Source organism: Glycine max, chromosome 18 (assembly GCF_000004515.6).
Source record: "Glycine max cultivar Williams 82 chromosome 18, Glycine_max_v4.0, whole genome shotgun sequence".
NCBI lineage: Eukaryota > Viridiplantae > Streptophyta > Magnoliopsida > Fabales > Fabaceae > Glycine > Glycine max.
In genome coordinates this window covers 48353057-48373768 of record NC_038254.2, presented here as the reverse complement: position 1 = coordinate 48373768, position 20712 = coordinate 48353057, and the positions used below count along the sequence as shown (strand labels likewise).

General features: G+C 33.1%; 2 protein-coding genes across 2 annotated transcripts; both read right to left on the bottom strand.

The window, feature by feature from the left end:
• Positions 1-2600: 2600 nt before the first annotated feature.
• LOC100527807 (SGNH hydrolase-type esterase superfamily protein) lies at positions 2601-6135 on the bottom strand. Its single transcript, NM_001250782.2, has 6 exons — positions 6011-6135; positions 4953-5030; positions 4145-4285; positions 3923-3996; positions 3105-3248; positions 2601-3005 (listed from the first exon to the last, which is right to left on the bottom strand). Exons 1-6 carry the CDS (start codon positions 6122-6124, stop codon positions 2792-2794), a joined length of 765 nt encoding a protein of 254 aa, NP_001237711.2. The 5' UTR covers positions 6125-6135; the 3' UTR covers positions 2601-2791.
• A 3414-nt stretch (positions 6136-9549) lies between these two features.
• On the bottom strand, positions 9550-13177 carry LOC100788945 (GDSL esterase/lipase CPRD49; the record flags this gene model as incomplete). Its single annotated transcript, XM_003551506.1, has 5 exons — positions 9550-9763; positions 9852-9922; positions 12494-12569; positions 12944-13017; positions 13148-13177. Coding segments are annotated over 5 exons (465 nt in total), but the record flags the coding sequence as incomplete, so codon positions are not given.
• Between the last annotated feature and the right edge of the window lie 7535 nt (positions 13178-20712).

Here is a 20712-nt window from a genome sequence, read left to right as displayed (position 1 = left end):
CAATGTGGTACCATGTCAGTGAAAAACCACCCTGGGGCGCTTAGGAGTACATAACAAGACACACCACATAATAGGTTTGCCAGGTCACTCTCACTAAGCAAGATCATAGGGAGACCAGTCAGGGTCACGATGTTTTGCGAGAATGCTCCAACCATATGGGATCAGCATAGGCTTAAAGGAGCACTCAAACCCGGTGACCCCCAAGGCCTACACTCCGAAGAGTCCGTCAGGGCCTCTCCCTCCTGATTCAGATCCAACCCCTAAAATCATTTTAACACACAGACACTGCTAGTGAATTATACAATACCCACGACCTCACACTTGTGTCTTAAGCACGTACAACATATTGCGCTACAATTTAACACTGGTTCCTAAATAGGAACCTACACTTTCTCTTTAACACTGGTTCCTAAATAGGAAACCTACACTTTCTCTTTAACACTGCGCATTTACACTTTTCTCAAGATAACACTGGTCGGGTTATTGTACAATTCACAGCTTACAACACAAATAATGTCACATCAATAGTTAATCACACACTTATTCACAACCAAAACTCATTCACAATTTCACATCTCATAATGTTACAATCCACCATCACATGTTTTCACATATCTCACAATTCAACACCTGTTCTACTTTACACTTTTACTCAATCTCAATAACAATATTATAATCTCAAGGCAACATATCATTCCACAATTCATCACATATTTCATTTATAAGCACTGTTCATGAATTATACAATACCACGACCTCACACTCATGTTTCAAACATGTTTAACACAATTGCGCTACAATTTAACACTGGTTCCTAACTAGGAACCTACACTTTCTCTTTAACACTGCGCATAAACACTGGTCGGGTTATTGTATAATTCATAGCTCACGATATAATTAATGTAACATCAAGTGTTAACACATCCACTTATTCACAATCGAATATCATGTCCACACTTTAACATCTCATAACATCACATCAACCATCTCATAACATTGTCAATGATATTCATAAGGTACAACATACACATGTTCATGAAATTTAACCATAATATTCTCAAACTCCAACACTTAATAATTTTTGGAATCATACTACAACACTCTACAATATTATTTACATAAATTATTAATATAAATAGCTACCTCTATATCTATAAACTGGCATACATCATATTGAATCACAAATTTCAAAGTAAGCTTTCAATGCACAAGAAAAAGAGAAAATACAAAATCAATATCTCTCTCTAAATTTCTCCTTATTTTATTTCATCAATTCATATTAATTAGAAAAAGTACTCAATTTATAGGGTTCATGCTCAACATAATAGCATATCAATTTCACAACAATTGGTCTGTCAAACATATATAATTCACTGTAATAATTATAAGGATAAAATGAAATTGCAAAAACACCCAAAAATCCATTCCAATTGATATCTCTAAGGATCCCTACACATGTTCTCACTATTTCCCAATTGTGAATAACTCATCCCTTACCTCTAAGCGGACTCACGTGTCTTCCGACAACGATAACGGCATCTATAGCAGTTCCTTGAGATTCCTCAAGTTTTTCCTCCGATTGCTCCGATAGAATTCTCGAACGTCAGAGAGACGGAGAAGAGATTGAAGCCTCCGCTTGTACTGTCTCCATGCGATTCCTTTTTCTCCCACCACGAATATTATCTCGCAAATCCCAACGTTTAGAGTATGCGAAATTGAATTTCGAGCAACATATCCAAATTTCATGAATATCCAACGGTTAACGAAACCGGGATCGTAGTTTTACCGAGACAGTTTTGGGTTTCTGCGGGATAATAAAAAGTTACAATGCGAAGGGGTTTCCTCTAAGCTCAGACATGATTTTGCAATTCCCAACGGTGAGAATGCTCGAAATTGGATTGCGAACGTGGTGCTCAAATTTCACGACGATCCAACGGTTAATGAGTCCGAGATCATCGTTTTTCTGAGACAGGTTTTGTGGGCTGCGGAAAAAAGAAAAGGTTTTGAGAGGAGAAGGGGAAAAACGAAAATGAGAGACAGAGGAGGCTGAGGAGTCTGTCTGAAAAACCTAGCATGTTGCTATTTATAGCTAGGGGCATTTACGACCTATTATTTACTCTATTTATTTATTTTTATTATTTTTACTAAAAAAATTCTTAAATTATTTATGAAAAAATGGGATGTTACAATCACCATAGGAGAAGTTCCTCATTGATTTTCCAGTTTATTTTGTTGTGTCAACTACATGTATGATTCTAAATTGCAGTTGCATTGTGATTGTGGTTGCGGCCATTGTAGTTGCAGGCAGTGCGACTGCTATGATGTGGATTGCAGCTATTACAGTGTGGAATTGTTATATGTTTGTACTAAATGTAATAAAGAATTTTACAATTGTTCTAATTTTACAATTTTACAGTTATCTTCTATTCTAATTTCATTGAAGTCATTGTGCATAATTCAACATGTATCCCACTGTTAATGTTCTCCTCGCAACCTTTGTAAGTAACAATTATCATCTATATTCTAAACAAAGAAAACATGTATATATAACCGTTAGAATGAAGAGATAAAACCATATATAAGACATCAAAGAACAAATGTAAAACTAAATCAAAAGTTACTCTTATGCTGAGAAACCATGGAGAATTGAATCCCCATTTATGATTGAACATACAGAAACTATAAGCAACACATATCTTCAGGCACAAGACTTCTATTTTGAGACTGTTACAAAGAATTCAATGAATTGGAGGCAAGCCTATATAGTTTTCAATGCACATAATAAAGTAGTCTACTCCCATTTGTCATTGCCAGGGAAGGCCCAGTTGGAAATATTAATAGTTGACTTTCCATCAGGTGCAATTGGATCATATGGTGAATCTTCATCAAACTCACTTGGCATTGATTTCCAATATAGACTTGGTTCCCATTCTGCATCTTTGAGGACCTTCAGTATCTCTTTCAACACTATCTTGCTTCCCTCGGATGACAAGTGAATTCCATCACTATAAAATAACAAAACCACCAAATCAAATGAAAGAAAGGAATATGCAAATTTGAACCTTTTCAATTGAGGGACACTACATATGAGAGCACACACTTACATGAAGCAGACATCTTGCCAATTATCTCTTTTCTTAATAGCAGACCACAGATCAATGGCCTTGATATTCATCTCACGGCACACATCCAAACATGCCTCTGAATATATTCGACAAGCTTCATTTGTCCTTGATGGCTTCCCATCACTGCGTTCACTCCAACAATTTAAATTAAAAAAAATTAGGATAAAAGTGTTAGAAGTTCATTTTGAAATTTCTAATAAGTTAATCTTTATGATACAACATCAGTTTCCAGTAACGACAGGGCTTCTCTAAATAACACACTATTCATTTATTCATATTTAAATATATTATAATTCTTGCCCTGACCTTAATGAGCCTCTAGGACCCAACTCACCTAAACTGTTATCTACCAAAAAAATTTATAATTCTTAAACTTTCTTAAGAGTTCTATAAATAAGTGATGTATGAGATGCAAAGTAAGATTAGAAAAAAGAATTTAACATATTTTCTTCTCATCTTCTTGCTCCTAAAGTATCATATCTGTCTTTCTTTACCCTTTTATAAAGTCTAACAAAAAAAATGTATAAGGTTTTAGGAAAGCAGCCAGCCAACCTTTAAACTAAATTCAACTCTTGTTTTTAATTTGAAGGTGTAATCTTTTTACATATCACCCATGCTACATAAAACAAACCTATATAGTTCATGATATACAAGTGCCGGTTTGAGAAGAGAGCGAAGGTATGCACGTCACTGTAATCATGGCTTGGACATAAGTCTAGGCATCATTTTATTGATCAATCTAGCATTATTTTTGTGAACTTATAACAATCAAATAGAAAATCTATTGCAGTCAGAACCTGTTTGGGGTAATTGTTGCATCATTGATGGGAGGAGCACTGAGAAGTAGAATGCGAGTGTTCTCTGAGAGGCTCTAACAAATCATTTATTATTTGTGTCAAACTTTTGCAGCTACAATAATTAGAAGGGAAAAAAAATCCCATTTGTGCAAGCAGTGAACAAAGGTAAAAAAAGGTTTTATTGGCACTGGATGAACAAGTTTGGTGTGGAAAACAAAATACCTTGAGATGGTTAACAATCTTCCTCAAATTTTCAATGTATTCTTGGAGAGGCACATGAGGACCTAGGCCTGATGAGTGGGGAGTAGAAGAATCATTACCACCAAAGTAGGCAATGACCAATGAAGGTTGTACAGGGGCATCCTGAATTAGAGAAGTTGACAGAGTCTTATCAAGAATCAAATTAATCACATAAGCCATTAATCAAAAAGTTCATCATTGTACATTTAATGATAATTAAAGATCAGAATAATCTTCCAAATATGTCGAAGCAATTTTCTAAGACAAGTAAAGGATATATTTTCAAGCTAATTGATGCAAATAAAAATCATTTGCTGAAAGTAGGAAGGTTAATTTTGACAGATATGACTCTTATTGAACTTTCGAGGATAAAATGTAGTAATAACTGTTGGTTTGAAGGTTAACAACAATTGAGATTATAATTGAAAACATGCATGTATAAAATAAATTATGAAAGTAAATTGTAACCTGTAAACTTTTAACCAATAGTTTAATTTTCATGCATTATTAGTAATATTAATAAATTAGAAATAATCTTAACTATGATTGACAAATCTATGATTGAATGATGGGGTAAAAATCTTTTATATTATCAGTATTTTCTAATTAAATTATGTAATCAACCAGTTATTACCACACTTTAGACGAACTGATTTTGACCTCTTTTGTTAAAACACCCCATCCCACCGTACCCTAAAAGAAATTAACATTTATTAAGAAAGGGAAACAAATTTCACTCAGAAGGGGAAATTTCTTATTAACAGAAGCACTCAGATGGTGAATACCATACCTTAGGAAAGATTTTATCCAGAACCTGCAGAGCACGCCTTGAATTCCAACCAGCATATCCTCGCAAAACTATATCAACCTATGTCATGCCAATGTTGAATAGGTTAAAATCATTTGCCAATGTATTATTGCTCCCAAATTCAGTTCATCTTTCTACTGACGTTGCAAAAACTAAGGCATGGTGTTACATTGAGTGAACTCTTGTTCCTTTATACTTCAAATATAATGCAAAAATAAAATAAGTTTCATATAGTCTAAAAGAAACACATTTATATGAAGATTGGCATCGAGCAAAACTATGGGGAATTGACAGAATACACATTCCTTTGATAAGTTATGAATGTAATGAATCAGCTAAAGAGGAGACGTACATACATAATTTAAAATGATCTTTTTTGACAAAAAAAAGCATTAGAGTAACTTGCTGAAGTTTTGCCAAATTTCTCCGGATACTCCTTTTTCTCTTTCTATTTTTACACTAACTTCTCTAATTATTTGAAAAATATTACACCTATATTTCTTGTACATTATACTCACCTCCCTTAATTATTTGAAAATCATTATACTGTATACCTTCATAAAGACTAGGTTTTAAATATCGGTCGCGGTCACGTTTCATCGCATTTGTTGATATCGCGGATAAATACCGATGCAGTCTCAATTGTGATCACAAACAATTAAAAAATCTTGATATTTGGCCCAAATCACGGTTGCAGACCGTTTTTTAAAACAGAGGTTGCTGTAAACATTAAAAAAGTAGGAGAGTTGTGTGCAATCTTAAGAAATCACAAGGAGAATTAGTATAATTACGCAAAAGTTTATAGAGAAGAGAGGCTGACCATTCCAAAACAAGGGCATACACAAAACTCAACAATGACTTTCAAATATTTACAAAAAAAAGTTACCAATAACAAAGCAGCAAAGTCGTTATCGTAATTTAAAAGTTGACATACATACATATCAGAAGCATTCTTTAAGGTTGAGGTCATAACTCAATATCACATATGTACACGATCATATCCAATTTCATACACGATCATATGGGAAGAAGAAAAGTACCTTGCGAGCATACAAGTGAGAAAGATCAGCCATCCAACCTTCATCATAAAGACCATACTGAACAATGGAAGAACCGAACATAACAAACTGAGGCCTTAATAATGGTCCTGACATCTCTCTTTCTCTCTCACTCTTTCTCTTGAACGTTGAATATATACTAAAGATATAGTGAGCTGAAAAATTATTCACCTACTCACATATCATTTCCTTTTTTTTTATCTTTTTAAGATGCTCTTACTATTCTTTTATTTAATCTTTGTTCTTGTTTCTTTAGCATTAAACGTGGAATCCGTGTTGAAGTCAGAGTTAATATTATTTGGTGCAAGGATATTTTAAATTGGATGGGTAAGATGATCATTTTAAAAGAGAAAGATCAGACGAGGGAAAAAGGTCAAGAAAAGAATATTGCCACCCAATGCAATTGAGTCCGTGCATGGCATGATTAGTTGCTCTGTAAGAGAAGTTAGTTTTATTCTGTTTTTCTGTTTCTTATTCAGTTATGAGTTTCAAAGAGAAGAAGAGAGTTCACTCTCTAATGTAGAGATTCTACCTAGCTAGGAGTAGATTAGCTAGTACATGTTTATGGCAATTGACTATCCAAATCACTCAACAATTGTAATGGGGGATCTGTGTTCTATAATGGAAATTGATGCATGCATATACAATCATGATTATTGACTGCTAAAAGAGAGAATAAAGAATTGTAGATATGATTGGTAATATAATATGATAAGAAAAAATATAAGAAGAAATACTAGATATTAACGGGATATTTATGAAGTTCAGGTGTCTACATATAATTATTCAAAGATAATAGGTAAAAAAAATTAAGGCTCACATAACAATAAAAACTTTCATATTAATTTTAATCCTCTAATTAATTTAATGATTTTTAACCAATACTGCGCTGGCTGCACGTTCTGCAGGGAACCACGTGAAATTAGAAAATTTGTGTCTAAGGTAATCCACTTGTTCAAGATTAAATAGATATCTATTCACATGCGCACAATCCACATGGTGCGATTTTTTATTAATTATAGGCTTCAATAATATTTTGGTTGTTGCATCTTAACATTTTTTTATGTGATTTATATCCAATTATTTTTTTAGTTGTTGAATATCTCCTTTCTTGATCAGCCAAAATAAAGTATATTAGATAAGGATACCAAACCCATATGCAAAATACATAAAATGAGCTGTTCACCAACCTGCAGACATACCAAAATAACTATAGTAGTTTATTCAATCCTTCTATAACATATCCTACAACATTATATTGAGAACCTGTAATCCCTTCAAACATTATATGGGATTCATTGACCATTCATAAAAAGATAAAGAGAATTTTTTCATTTTATTAGACAACCATATTCAAGATCTAAATTTAATCAGCTCAAATACACACTTGACATTAGGGACCTCATAATAGAAAATAACATTGTTTTTATGTAGTCAAATAGATTAAACCGAGACAAACCAAACAAAAATTACCATGCCTTGTTCATTTTCTTTAACAATCGCATGCATGTTGTAAAAGATGGTCTTTAGAGACCATGGACAACAACACTAGGATCCTAAACACCCCATAGCAGTATTTCCAAATAAGTGACGAAAAAAAAAAAAGAACATAGTATGGGTTGCTGTTTTCTCCTCTGTGCAGCAAAATGGAAAAGAGTATTCAAGGTCTTGTATCAAAATGTTCCTTCATTCTCCCTCAAATTTGCTTTTGTTTGAATCCTAATAAGCACCAATTTCCACCCAAATATTGAAACATTAGAGGGCACTTGTGTACTCCAAAAACAGCAATAACGACAACAAATGGAGCTAATTAAGATGCGATCACACAACACCAAAAGTAAGTTTCGGCGGAAATTATTTTTCCCTTTTCCGACAATAGAAATGATCAGTAAAACATTTAGCTACAATATGATTTTGGCCAGGGTTTCCGCGGTCGGTAAAGGCCTAATTTATTGCCTGTAAAAACCAAATATTTTCAGTAGCATTTTAGATGGTCGCTACAAGTTCAAGATATGGATTTAGTTTAATTATTACAGGCTGAGACTATCGTGCGGAACATGTTGCCCTTTTTATTGGGAGTTATATTTTACCCTGAATTTTCATATAAGAAAATTAAAATAATAATTGATGGCATCAACAAACACATAATAAAAATATTATCATAGAATAGCATAACACAGAATAGATTTCTTTATACATAGTTTCTTAGAGAAGCACATCCCAACAAGTCAACTGCTATTACATGATTCTCTTTAATTACAAAATAAGAAAGTTTCACCAAGAGAACAAACACATTAAGTAGGATTGCTTCCCAAAAAACTGATTGAGGTACTCATCCACAATGGTGTATTTCAAATCAGGATATAGAGCTGAAGCTTCCACCCCAAATGCAGACTAAAGTCTTATGAAGTACGGACACCTCTCTTGTTTGCCATGTTGGACATGATTTCGACACCGACACACTTTGGCACTAGTCCGATGCTTCTTATTAGGTGTCTAATTTAAAAACTATTTTTGTTGATTTGAACATTAAGTTGTCACCTTTACACAACTCATACACTTGAAAAAACATAGAAGTTTGATTTAAAAAGATGAATATACCATCAATTTAGATATTTTGATATATGTTCCTCATATTTTATTTCATTAGAGTCTCTATGTTTGTGTGCATATGCTGTCTCCCCACGTCCTAGATTTTAGATGTTAGCTGTGTAGAAGTGTCCGTGTCCAGTGTCTGTGTCAAAGTCCATGCTGAACAGCTCAAATCTCAATTTCATAGTATGATCCCCCTTTCCATGAGTGGTTGATCCACAGGATCACAAGTTGTGACGACTCTGAAAAGAAAAAAAAAGGTAAGTTATCACTATTAAATCCAGCACGTAACCTGAATAATAATCACTCACTAGCCTTGAATTTGCTTCAGAAGTTGCTGCTCTGGGACATAGATTCTTTCAATAGTTATACCGATCTCTCTCCTGAAGAGTAACAATCTCATTAAACAAGGTCTTAGCAGGTGGTCTAATGTACAGAATTTTGTTGAAGGTTCTCATAAGTGGGAAGGCCGAGGTTATCCCTGGTGTTCCCATTTTCAAGTAGCGGACTCACCAACAACATCATTTAACAGTAGCAAACACTGATTTAGATTGCTAGCGTATTTTCTTAATGCTTCAACAACTATTCTGTCACTATAGGCGAATTTCCTCGTTTATTTTCCAGTTTATTTTGTAATGTCAAGTATATGTTTAACCTTTAATTTGATAGATTGAAGACATAACCATAAGACGCTGAAACAAATTTAAATTGGCTCATCAAAGAACAAATGTAGAACTACAAATTAACAGAAGTTTACAAACACTTATGCTGAGAAACCATGGAGAAATGAATCCCCATTTATGATTGATCACATAGAAACAACAAGCACCACATATCTTTAGGCACAATACTTCTATTTTGAGTTTGCTGCCAAAGAATTCTATGAACTGGGGCAAGTCTATATTAGTTTTCAATACCCTTATTAAAGTTTAGTCCCATTTCACATCGTCAGGGAAGGACCAGTTGGAAAGATTAACAGTTGATCTTCCATCAGGTGCAACTGGATCATAGGGTGAATCTTCCTCAAACTCATTTGGCATTGACTTCCAGTGCACAGTTGGTTCCCATTCTGCTTCTTTCAGGACCTTCAATATCTCTTTCAACACTATCTTGTTTCCCTCAACTGAAAAATGTATTCTGTCGCTAAAGAACAACCAAAACAACAAATCAAGTGAAGGAAACACATATTTAAACCTTTTCTATAAAGGGGAATATATGACACTATACTTACATGAAGAAAACATCTTGCCAGTTATCCCTTTTCTGAATATCAGACCACAGATCAATGGCCTTGATATTCATCTTTGTTGGTTTTGAGAAGAAAATTATAAAAAACAGAGGAAAGAAGAGAGACAATGCGTATGCGGAGGAAATAGAATTATTCTATTCTAATTCCAAATTGTTCTCAACAGCGATACAATAAATAGCAAAAGATAAACTAATTAGATGACAAGATATTAGCAAAATAGAATATTAAAACTAACTTGCTCCTTAAAGATAAGAACCACTTATTTGACTAGGCTAATCCATTAAAACTGCCTTACTCCTAAAATATAGAGAATCAACTTATTTACTAAATCCTATTTTAAAAATTGAAAAATAAAATATTATGCAGTTACAAAAGTATATCTTCAACACTCCTCCTTGCTTTTGGAACTGCAAACTCCAATTCTTTGAGTTCAAGTTTGTTGATAGGTAGTGACTTTGTAAACATGTTAGCCAGTTGATCTTTAGACTTACAATAAATTAAGTTCACTTCACCACTTTGTTGCATCTTTATCAAATAATAGAACTTGATGTTGAAATGTTTAGTCTTCCCATGACACACGGGATTGTTTGCAATAGCAATGGCTACTTGATTGTCAACAAAAAATTCAGTTTTGTTCTTTTGAGCAAATAGAATGTTTGGCCTTGTTGTAGTGAGATACATTAGACATCCAATCAAGCTCCCATAATATCCTTCATTAATGTTATCAACACCTTCTTCTTTTTTGAACTTCTCATTTTGATTCATTAGTGTGCTAGCAGATTTGCATTCCTCCATTTGAAACTTCATCAAATTTTCTTTTGCATATTTCCTTTTTTTCATGTTTAGCATTCTTTCAAGATGACAATGATCAAGTCTCTTGTGCCAGAGTTTCGTGGGTGTGACTTGAGTGAAATAGGTTGTATGCTCCTCCTCTGCTGGATCAAATGAAAAGCTTTTACCTTTCATTTTAACCCTTAGAACTTCCCGGCAAAAAATGTCATAGATAAAGCAATGTTGATGTTCAAAGGACACTTTAAATCCCTTTTTAATCAACTGACCTACGCTTAGCAAGTTTTGGTCAATGTTAGGTACATAAAGAACATCTGATATTAATTTGATACCTGAACACGTTGAAATTGCAACAGTTCCTTTTCCTTTTACTGGAATATGGCCACCATTCCCAATTCTGACCTTTGAGACATTAGTTGGCTTCAAATCCTTGAATAGAGTCTTATCATTTGTCATGTGGTTCGTACAACCACTATCAATCAACCAACTTTCACTTGATTCACTACTCAAGAAGCATGTGGCCACAAATAGTTGGTCCTCCTCTTCTTGATTAGCAATCTGAGCTCCCTCATCATGGTGATTTTTGTTGGGGCAGATCATCGCTTCATGCCCTATCTGGTTGCACTTGTTACATTTTGCATCTGGTCTCCTCCAACATCTGAAAGGTGCATGACCTTTTTTGCCACAATGCTAACAAGGTGGATAATTTTTCTTTTTATCCTTACCTTTGTTTTGGTTATTTGCACTGTTTTCGCTGCTTGTTGGTTGATTCTTCTTGAAAAAATCCTTTTTGCTTTCATCAACTTCATGATGTTTGGCGGGTAAAGCACCTTCGACAACACGATCTTGCCTCATCAACCTTCACTGCTCTTGAGCTTGCAGGGCATGTAGCACTTCTGTCCATGTGATTTTCGACAGATCTTTTGTGTTCTCCAATGAAGCTATAGATGCTTCATACCTCTCCGACATCGTTACCAAAATTTTCTCTACAATTCTCGAATCAGAAAAATCACTTCCCAACAACTTTATCTTGTTGGCAATACCCAACAATTTGTTTGAGTATTATTTGATTGTCTCTGACTCTTCCATCCTTTGAAGCTCAAATTCCCTCCTTAAATTCAACACTTGCATGCTTCGTATTCTATCATCTCCAGCGTATTCCTCTTTCAGATAATCCCAAATTGCTTTGGGTGATTTAAGAGTCATGATTCTGATGAATATCATTTGTGAAACACCAGTGAACAAACATGACCTCGCCTTTGCCTTCTTCATCTTTCTTTCCTTGTGATTTTTAATTTGGGTCGTGGTGGGATTTTCAGGCAGCGGATATATTTCATAATCCTTTTCCACAACATCCCATAAATCCAAAGACTCCATGTAGGATTGCATTTTCACTTCCCAAAGATCATAATTCTCTCCATCAAAGATTGGAAGAGTTATGTGAAAAAAACTTGCTTCACCTTCCATGGTAGAGGTCCCGTAAGAATAAGGCTCTGATACCAATTGTTGGTTTTGAGGAGAAAATTATAAAAAACAGAGGAAAGAAGAGAGACAATGCATATGCGGAGGAAATAGAATTATTCTATTCTAATTCCAAATTGTTCTCAACAGCGATACAATAAATAGCAAAAGATAAACTAATTAGATAACAAGATATTAGCAAAACAGAATATTAAAACTAACTTGCTCCTTAAAGATAAGAACCACTTATTTGACTAGGCTAATCCATTAAAACTGCCTTACTCCTAAAATATAGGGAATCAACTTATTTACTAAATCCTATTTTAAAAATTGAAAAATAGAATATTATGCAGTTACAAAAGTATATCTTCAACAATCTTGCGACACACATCCAAGCATGCCTCTGAATGTATTCCACAAGCCTCATTTGTCATTGTTGGCTTCCCGTCACTGGTTTTTTCAGTCCAACAATTTATCAAAGTTAAGAATGTAAATCCAAAATGTTAGACTAAAAGAATGTTGAAGGTTCTAAGAAAGCAATTTAAGATTCAACTCTTGTTGTCATGTTGATGGTGTAGAATTTTACATATCAGTCATGTTATTTAAACAAGCCAATAAAGTTCATTACATACAAGTGTAAGTTTGAGAGAAAAAAAAAAGAGGTTAGGAAAGAGTTGGATCCATTATACACTAAGGTATGCATGTCAGTATGTCCCTATAATCATAGTCAGGACATAAGTCTAGGCATCACTTTATTTTTATCCGTCTACCACTATATCTGTGGAATTATAATAATCAGATATAAAATCAATTGGAATTAGAACCTGTTTGGGGTAATTGTTGCGTCTTTGATGGGAGGAGCACTGAGAAATAGAATGCGAGTGTTCTCTGACAGGCTCTAGTAATCATTATCATTTGTGTCAAACATTTGTAGTGACAACAATAAGAAGAAAAGGGAAAAAAAATATGACACAGGTAAAAGGTTTATTGGCACTAGATGAACAAGTTTGTTGTGGAAAATAAAATACCTTGAGATGGTGAACAATCTTCCTCAAATTTTACTCATGTTGTGAGAAATATTTATGCATAATTTGTTTGTGTTTTGAATAGTTTATGGGGCTTGAATCGAGCCCATTCATGCTCGCGAAACAGAGGTTTTTCACGAAGCACGGTCATGCTTGATGAGTAGCACGATTGTGCTTAGTGAAAATCAATTGTTTCTGAAGTCATGCATGATGAGAGCACGCTTGTGCCCATCATCAAGTTCATCAAGCACGCCCATGCTTGATGAGCAACACGCTTATGCTTAGGCGCAGTGATGAGTTGACCTTGACCATGTGAGCATGGTCGTGCTCCTTGAGCATGACCATTCTGAGTTGCATGAGCACGCCCGTGCTAGAGTGGTTAAGCACGGTCGTGCTTAACCTGAGAGCGCTCATGCTCAAACTCCAATGACATATATGATTTTAAATGTTTATTTTAATGAGATGATTAATCATATGGACATAACATATTAATATTATTATTGTGTGATATGTATATGATGCATGAGGCATGATAACATGGGATTATGAAAGTGTGATCAATTATGTGTAAGTGGCAAGTTGAGTATGTTAAATTGTGAGATAACACGTGTATTAAGATATGTGCATTGAGTTATGAGCTATGGACCGTACAATTACATAACTATGGGTCTTTTGAGGACAACGAGTTTTTGCACAACGAGTATTGTGATGGGATCCACTATCGGAACCCGACAAGTTGAATCACTTTGAGGTGCGACGGGTTAAAATTATTTTGAGAACAATTGAGAAGTCGTGTATTTTGTATAGTTCATAGATAGAGTTTGTATGTTAAAATATTTTCTAGGTTAGACCTGAATCAAGAGGGAGAGGCCTTGACGAACTCTTCAGAGTCTAGGCCTTGGTGGTAAACATACTTGATTTGAGTACTCCTCTAAGTCTATGTTGATCCTATATGGTTGGAGCATTCTAGATAGAGTGATCCTGACTGGTCTCCCTATGATTTCACCTAGTGAGAGTGATCTGACTTATCAGTGTGTGGTCTATCTTGTCATATACTCTTGGGCACCAAACGAGGTTTTTCACTAACATGGTATCACATATCATCTAGGATTGAGTCTTAGTATATTTGTTATAGAATGTTTGTGTATTGATCATTATTGACTGGTTGAATGATATTGTGTTTTAATCCTTGAGTACATGAATGATCTGAAAATGTGTGAGACATGTTGTGTTGAGACGTGATGTTACACAATAAGTGGTGGAATGACGTGAGTTGTGTTTAAGTAAGCTGTATTTTATTTATATGATATGTATATCTACATGTTGTCTCACTTCTCTCTATTAGATAGTAATGTGATAACTCACTCTCTGTGTGTTGTTTGTGTTTGGATCCTATGATGATCTCGAACCTTATATTCATGGGAGCAGATGATTAGGTGGATGGCTATGGAGAAGCTCATGCTAGAGGATGCTGGGACACCATGCTCTAATAGGATGTGACATTGGGGCTTAGGGTTTTATGTTTTTTTATCATATGTTAGTTTGCGATATGCAGTTGAACATGATTTACTTCTAATAGGATGGTACAATCTTTGTTTGAAGCCAAAACATGTTTTTATATTCTTACCGATAAGTTTTAACTTGGTTAATTGGTGAATATGAACCTTTTACTCCGTTGAGAAGTTTTATATTGAGTTGTGAAGTAAATATTTTTAAATTATTCCCACTATTCTATGTTTCCTTTCCTTATATGTATGTCAGGATAAAGGGTGTCACATATGTGTTATATAATGTTTGTGGGTGTTCTATTTGTAAATTCATAATTAATTTTTAGTAGCCTAATAGGCAGGGTTATCAAACTCTCGAGTTAACTCGCTAACTTTTACGAGTTTACGAGTCCACTTGTCCTCTGCGAGTTGACTCTTGAGTAAACTCTTTTTTTAGTAGACTCTGAGTAAACTCTATAAACTCTAAGTAAACTCGATAGACTCTTGAGTTTATCACCGAGTCAACGAGTTAGAAAATTAAAAAAATTATACCAAAATGTAAGTCATTTTTTTATTGTTTTCTATGTGTTTAGCATTAACATATCTTCATTTAGCGTGTGATTCTCAAATACAAAATTCTTACCTTTAATAATATCAAACCCTTGTTCTCTAATAACATCAAACCCTCAATGAGAATGATTTACCACTACTATAACCTCTATAAGTTATTGTCTACTAGTGATGTGTTATTACTAAACTTGGTTATTTAAATATTTTGAACTTTATGATTTACTGATTTGCTTTATTATATTGTTGAAATGTTTAATTAGTATGTTATTTATAGATATTTTATTATTATTTTTATATGAAGTAGACTCTTACGAGTCGAGTCTATAGAACTCTCACGAGTCTGCGTAAACTCTCGAGTTTGATAATCTTGCTAATAGGAATTTTTTATTTAATCATTTCAGCTTTAATTATTCAACTGTGGATTCTGTGACACCCTCTACCCTCACAAATAATGAATAAAAGGAGATAAAATCATGCAGAATTTTTAAAAAAAAAATGCATTGACTTTAAACTAATTTCAAAAGATAAAGGGTTCACACTCACTTAATGAAAACATTGTAGGAATTGTTTGAATAAAACAAAGTTATCTCGGCTCAAAACAAGGTCATCCATGCTAAATAAAGAAAACTAAAACAGAAAACATAACACAATTATATTGTTTACGGAAATTATAACATGCGAAGTAAAATCCTATGCCCTAATGTCACACTTATCAGAGCATGTCTCTATCACAGACTAAGTCTCTCTGGCTCTATCATGAAACTCATCATATGATGGCTCACCTGAAATAAAATGGCAATCAGCCCAAACACAAACACACACCAGGAGTGAGTTATCACATTCATATATAATAAAACAGTAGAGCATGTGAAACATATAATACTTAAAGCTGAATTTAAATAAATAATATCACTTCACTAAATCACACACATTATTCAAATCCATTCAAGTTCACACACTCTAGGAGATGACATCAAATCACAATTGTTAACTCAATGAAAGTCAAACACAAGCGTTATGCAACAAATATTCTAGACTCAAGCCTACATGCAATGTTGTACCATTTTTCAGTGAAAAACCTCGTCGTACGCCTAGGAGTAAATGACAAGACACAACACACAATGAGTATGTCAGGTCACTCTCACTAAGTAAAATCATAGGGAGACCAGTCAGGGTCGCACTGTTTTGCGATAATGCTCTAATCATGTGGGATCGGCACAGGCTTAAAGGAGCACTCAAACCGGATGACCCCCAAGGCCTACATTCCGAAGAGTCCGTCGGGGCCTCTCCCACCTGATTCAGGTTCAACCCAAAAAAAATTTAAACACACAGACTCTACCTATGAATTATGCAATGCACACAACTACTCAATTGTTTTCAAAATCTCAATTATTATTATTTTTTTCAAAATAATTTTAACTCATCGCGCCTCAAGTGATTAACTTGTCGGGTTCCCACAGTAGATCTCATCACAACTCATCGTGCATTAACTCGTCGCCCTTAAAGGGTCTTACAGTTGAGTGATTACATAATTCATAGCTCATAACTCAAAACATACAACATCTCAACAATCATGTAATTCACAATCCATTACGTACCAAATGATTATCACTTACACATCATCTCAATCACATTTTCATAATAAAATAATTTATCACATCTCATGCATCCTACACATATTATTCAATAGTAACATTTACTTGACACAAAAAAATATAAATTAAATTGAAATATATTAATAATAAGAATTCATGGTAGTATATACGCTCTAACCAAATGAAAACATTTAAGGATAAAATAATGATATGTACCTCTAAGTCTCGATTAATTAACCAGTAAGAATTTAACTAATAGGTAAGCACAAATTATGATCAATGAAATATATCTAACCTTAAAGCGTATAAATATATTTATATGTAATAATATATGTAATACAGCATAGTACAGTTACACGAATTAACAAATATGTATATATATGTAAATTTGTAAAGCGGAACCCGTAATTGTTGCACAGCCTTTATGAAGTAATAACATATAATTACATAAAATAATATTTGCAATAGTATTAAAGTGGAAACCATAACTATTGCAAAATCAATGATAAAGGAATATTTACAACATATTTAAAATGGAAAACATAACTATTGTACAGCCATTTATGAAGAAATAATTGTAATTACTAGCTTATATAACATATATAACTAAAAAGAAATAAAATAAAAAATTTTATAATAATATTTAATTTATTTATGAAAAGCAAATAATTTCTATAACCTCATTTTATTTGTTATTATTATTGTTGTTATAGAAATCTCAAACAGCAAAACGGTACCACGAGGAATCATGTACAAACACTTTCACCCAAAAAGCTTAATATCTACTTTATATATATATTTCAACAAAGCCTAGTACGTACGTGTGGTTCATAAAATTTGATTACAAACAAAAAGGAATACAATTATTTGAATCAAATTTTTCATTCCAATGATAACAATTCACTGACACATTCTAAAAAAAATGGTAAATTACAAGCATCAAACAATGAACAATCATACGCATTAATATACAAAATAAATCAAGTAATAATAATTGACAATTTAAAAAAAAATTGATATACACTAAAGAATATCATATCAATATGCACTAAACAGGATCATAAAATTTTATAATAATAGATATTACATTCAATTTAGCGTATGAAAAATTCAATTTGAAAGGGTTCATGAATTAAAATTTTATAAAAACAATTCAAAATACCCAAAAATTGATCCTCTAGGGATCCCTATACATGTTCATTCTAATCCCCAAGCGTGAATAACTCATCCCTTATCTCGATGTAGTTCTCCGTTAGCAATTGTGGTGTCTCTGGTGCTCTCTAGAGCTCATCCTCCGATTGCTCTATTAGGGTTCTTGTGTGTCATAAGGAAAAGAAAGGAACAAAATGTGTTTTCTAAAAGCTATTCTAGGTTAACATTTGGCTTATATAATGGGAAATTATGACCTATTTACTTTTACTTATTTATTTATTTATTAATTTATTAATTTTATTTATATATTAAAAGTTACGGCTGTTACAGATTCTTTTGAGGCTTTGTTGGATGAACATGTTGAAGTAGATGAAAATAATATTCCACCTAATGAAATTGAAGAAGATGAACCTAATTTGTCTTAAAGGCCAAATAAAAGGTCTAGGAATCTTTCATCTAGTGTGTGGAATTTTTTTGACAAACCTGTTAAATATCCTTATGGAAAATTGAGGGTCAAGTGTAAGTATTGTAAGAAAGACCTTATGGGTGGTGGGAGTTTGAGTGGAACTTCAACTTTAATTCGTCATATGACAAGATGTGAGAAAAAGCCACATTCAATTGCAGAGTTTGATGTCAGGAAAATTGTGCTTGATCTTACTGGAAAATTAAGAAGTAGAATAATTAATCAAGAGGTGTTACATGCGAATATTTCTATGATGATAATTGAACATGATCTGGTATACTCTTTTGTTGAATATAAGAGGTTTAGGGAGTTGATATTGTATTTGTTTCCTAAAGCTAAGATACCCTCTAAGTGTGTTGCCACTTTGCGTGTGAACAAATTATACGAAAATGATAAGCTAAAGTTGAAACATGTTTTGTCTAAACTACCTGGTAGAATAAACTTGACAGTAGATGTGTAGACTTCTTGTACTTTAGAGGGTTATATTGCATTGGTTGCACATTATGTTGATCAAAATTGGAAGTTGCAAAATAAAATACTAAATTTTGTCATTTCCCTCCACATTCTAGGCATGAAATGGCCAAAATAATTTATAGTTTCTTGAAAGATTAGGGGATTAAACGAAAAATCTTTTCATTGACTTTAGATAATGCATCTTGTGATAATAAAATGCAAGACTATTTGAAGGATAGACTTCTTTTTATTGTGTGGTAGTGATTATTTTTATATTCGATGTATTGCTCACATTTTAAATCTTATTGTTCAAGAGGGGTTGAAAGTTGCTAGTAGTAGTATTCATAAAATTAGAGAAAGCATCAAGTATGTTAAGGGGTCGGAGGGAAGAATGAAGACTTTCAAAGATTGTGTTGCTAAAGTGGGTGGTATTAATACCAAGATGGGTTTGCGTTTAGATGTTGTTACTAGGTGGAATTCTACTTTTTTTATGCTTGAGATTGCACTTTTGCACCAATGTGCTTTTATTAGTCTTGAATTTGAAGATAGAGGCTATCTGAATTGTCCTACTAATGAAGAATGGGATAGGGGTGAAAAATGTATGAATTTTTGCATCCATTCTATCAAATTAGTGAGTTGGTATCTGATTCTTCTTATCCTACATCCAATTTGGATTTCCTGCAAGTGTGAAAAATTGAATGTTTGTTGATTATAAATGAGATTAATGAAGATTAGACAATTAAAGCCATGACAACTGAAATGAAAAAAAATTTGATAAATATTGGAGTGTTTATAACATGGTTCTATCCTTTGGGTGCATTCTAGATCCTCATTTCAAGTTTGGATTTTTTAGATTTTGTTATTCAAAGTTTGGTCTTGATTCAATGGCTATTGAAGCAAAGTTGAAAATTGTGAAACACAAGTTGTATACTTTACATAATGAGTATGTTAAGTTGTATTCGGAAAAAAAAAAAAAAAAAAAACACACACACACACACACACAACTTGCAATGTTGCTTCAAGTCAAAGTTCATTACAAGGGACTTCATCTATTAGTACTTTTGCTAGTGGAAAGTCATCAACATCAGAGTGGCTTACTGTGAATGTAAGTTCATGTTTTTCTTTACTCTTTTAGTCTTTTTATTTTGTTTATTTTACTTTTTTTTTACCTTTACTTACTATTTTTTTTAAATAACTTAGGATTTTATACAATATGAGAATGAAACTTTGTCAGGTGTGAATAAATCTCATTTGGACACATATTTGGAAGAGCAAAAACTTTCTTCTCAATATCATCCAAATTTGGATCTTTGGCAATTTTTGAAGGAGAATAAAGCTAGGTTTCTAGAACTTGCATTGATGGCTTATGACATTTTAAGCATTCAATTATAACTACGGTTTCTAGATCAAGATTTAGTATTAGTTCTAGGGTACTTAATAAATACTGAATTGCACTTCTTCTTGAAAATGTGGAAGCCTTCATATATATTAGAAGTTGGAGATTAGGATTTGATGGTAAATGTTATATTACTTTCTTAGATGTTACATTAAATTAATTATTATTTATCTTTTTAACTAACATACTTATTTTATACTTATGATGTTGTGATAAGTTGTAGGAAAAGAAAATGAAAGTGTGGAAATTGAGAAGGATAGTGAAGCTAAATCAAACATGGAGTCAAATGTTGTGATTGGAAATGCTTGAATCTTGATTATGTTTGTTTGGTGTATTTGATTTAAGAATGTTTTATGTTTGATTTAATTGTGTGTATTTGTATGTTTTAATGGTTAACACTCTAAGGATGTTTTAGTTAGTTTGTATTTCAACTATTTTGACTATATTTTGTA